Source organism: Austrofundulus limnaeus, unplaced genomic scaffold (genome assembly GCF_001266775.1).
Source record: "Austrofundulus limnaeus strain Quisiro unplaced genomic scaffold, Austrofundulus_limnaeus-1.0 Scaffold265, whole genome shotgun sequence".
NCBI lineage: Eukaryota > Metazoa > Chordata > Actinopteri > Cyprinodontiformes > Rivulidae > Austrofundulus > Austrofundulus limnaeus.
The window spans coordinates 731084-734167 of record NW_013952667.1 but is presented as its reverse complement, the minus strand read 5'-3'; the positions used below and the strand labels follow the sequence as shown (position 1 = coordinate 734167).

The 3084-nt window shown below is 37.4% G+C and overlaps 1 protein-coding gene across 1 annotated transcript in view; it reads right to left on the bottom strand.

Moving 5' to 3' along the window:
• Positions 1-3084, bottom strand: part of LOC106526233 (cAMP-dependent protein kinase catalytic subunit alpha) — a gene marked incomplete in the record, with an annotated part of 41398 nt that overhangs the window by 3195 nt on the left and 35119 nt on the right. The window contains 2 exon segments of the mRNA XM_014020796.1: positions 1305-1409; positions 1506-1565. Coding sequence (XP_013876250.1) covers positions 1305-1409; positions 1506-1565 — 165 coding nt within the window.

Sequence of the window (3084 nt, the reverse complement as noted above, 5' to 3'; positions counted from 1 at the left end):
GTTTTAGATCACACTCATACACTGAAGGGACACACATCAGAGGCAGTGGGGGTTCAGTGTCTGGCCCGGGGACACTTTGACCTGTGACAGAATAGAAGGGAATCTAACTGTCAACTCTCACATTAGAGGAACAACTCCCCTAACCACTCTTCCACAGCCAGCACCACAATACTATTGGGCCAAATACTAGCCTTTTTACAAGTACTCATCCTCATAAAAAATGTCCCATTTCACTGAACAGATACCAATACCAGTACTGATAAAGATATTTAACATGTTCTCACTCCCGACTCGTCAACATATTGACACTTGGTCAGGGACCGTCTGCGTCCAGCTCTGACGTGTCGGGTACCCCCCGAGCGTCAGTCCTTGCCGCCTGCGACTTTTCCGGGTTGCGACACTTAGGGGTCTTTGGGTTGGGGGTCTGAGGTTAATATGAGGGATCAGGGTTAATGGTTGATTTTAGGTACTGAGGTCAGGGATATGCTGTATAGGGCTAATAGAAGTAAAATTTTGGCTATGGGATAGTTAGTTTCGTGCATTTCCTACTCTTAAAAAAATATGACAACGCGCTCATCTTCCTTCGCCTCATCTCGTAAAAAACTGACTCGCGGGGGGTACCCGACGTGTCAAAACTGGACGCAAAAGGCTACCTGACCAAGTGTCAATATGTTGACGAGTCGGGAGTGAGAATGCATTGGGATATTAACACTCCTTTGAATATGTTACATTTTATGTACAATTCAAGTGAAAAGTTTGTCAGTTCCATGTTTAAGAAGTGTATACAAGAATTTATTTATATTTATATTTATTTATAATGTTTCAACATTATGTATCATGCTGTATATCTGATCTGATCCAGTCAGAGGGCCTGTAGGCCTACAAGGAAGGAGAGCCACCTTGTTCTTAACAAAAGAAACATGTTTTTAAAGTCATTGTGTAATGTTTATGTTCTAACTTAGAAATTACTTTGTTTCGGTGAGTACCCAAATTGAAGTACTCATACTGAAGTACTCATACTCGTAGTATAACTAGCTTCTGTTTCTGCCATCGTGCTTTATTTTGAAACGATTATAAAGTGAAAACTATAGTCACGGATGGGCTCAGCTTTACTGCCAGAATACATGCATCCCTCCCCCCACATCGATTCATCAGACCACTGAAAATGAAGATCTATAATGATTCTGCGCAAGCAGAATTAGCAGCAGCACATGTCTCTGAACTCCCAAGAAAAAACTGATAAATTCAAAGAGTGTTTTTGCTAAAAACGTCCATTCACGCACAGTAAAAGGACAAACGCACACCTTTTTCTGGTAAATTGCAATCCAGTCAGTTGTTGCAAACCACTTGTGTCCTTTGATGTCATTTACTCCGTTTTTGAGATTCCCGTAACGTTTTGTGAGATCCACCTGAGGATAATACCAACACATGAATCCTTTTAAACTCTGGCATCATGAGACAATAATGATACAATAACTCAGAGTTTCTAAAATATTTGTTTTCACCTGTAAAAGGTTCCTCAGTAGGTCCTTCAGATCTGAGCTGAAGTGAGACGGGAAACGAACCTGTAAGGAAAACAATGAAGAAAAGAGCTTCAGGTAGTTTTCATTCTCAGTTATGTGTTTGTATAGTTACAGAGCTGGTCAGGAAAATATTTTTGCTTTAGGTATTTATTTGATTTCCTAAATTGGTTGCAAACTTTTCAGATACTTTTAACAGTAATAAGAAAAGTTTCAGTCTATCAAAGAGTTTGTTGACAGTTACTGTATGGAATGGTTGGACTGGTCTTTGTGGTGGTGGCTTTACTCCTAGTTTTTTCCTCAATACAGCTATAAATGTATGTCTTCCCATCAGCTGTCTGACTCTTTAGCAGTTTTATGCAGAGCTCCTCCTCCATAAGGGAAGATTATTATCTTTCACAAAGACTCCATAGTTGATTTTCAGTTCCAGGAACAATGCTTGGTTGGTTAAAAAGGATTTAAAGGTATGGGTGTAATCCAGATTTTACAAGCAGTTCTCTTTCATTATCATAACTTTTGTCTGATCTACCAACTCCACTGACATCAAAATTTCCCCACTTCATAATCAGGGTTCATGCATTTTTCAGTAAGTTAAATTTAAGACCTTTTAAAGACCTGTTAAGACCATTAGGAATGATATTTAAGACCAAACCAACGCATTAACAAAAACATTCAAATGATCCCAAAATTTTTAACATAGAAACCTTTATTGCTATCAATTTAGCTATTAAAGAATATTTAATTTTAATACAAGAACACTAAATTATTTTAATGAAATGTTCATATCTATGAGTCCTTCATATTGACTGCTGTGGACTGCTTCCAACAGAGTGCAAAAATCACACATTTTTGCACTCATTTGGAAGTTTGAGATACTTTTATTGTAGTTTAACACGTACAAAGACACTTCACAGAGACAGATCGCATCAACCTCTGGTTACTTTGCTTTACTTATTTATGCAGCCAACGCTTCTCGGGAATGAATGAAAGTAAAAAAATTAAGATGACAAAAAACTTTAAGACTTTGAATGAAAATCTGGGTGTTTATAAAACTATTTTTAGGCCTAAAATTTTGATTTTCAAATTTTAGACATTTTTTTAGACTTTTTAAGACCCTGCATGAACCCTGATAATTCTCCCTCCACCAGCTGATGCAGTTCAGCTGTACTCATTTGATCAAGACCAAATAATAAAAAATTATCTCACCTGCCTATCAAAATAGAACAGTGACTCAGTGGATGGGGATTTATCACATGAACCTGAACATCTAGTTGCTTACAGGAGACCTGCCCTTTGGTGTTTTTTCATGATCATATGAACTCAWTGCTTTGAGTTTTGAGGACTAATTAGCACACAATTTCTTGTGCAACCTCACCGTAGAAAGAGTCTGTTGGCTCAAGTAGCTACAGATTGACTGAATCATCATGTGTGGTCTAAAGAGCAGATTCAGACTTTAGCACCAACTGTTTCTTCCAAATAGATAAACCTAATTATTCTAAAACTATTAATAGAAAACTTGGGTTAAACCAATAGGACTTAATATTTTGATAAAATAAATATACAC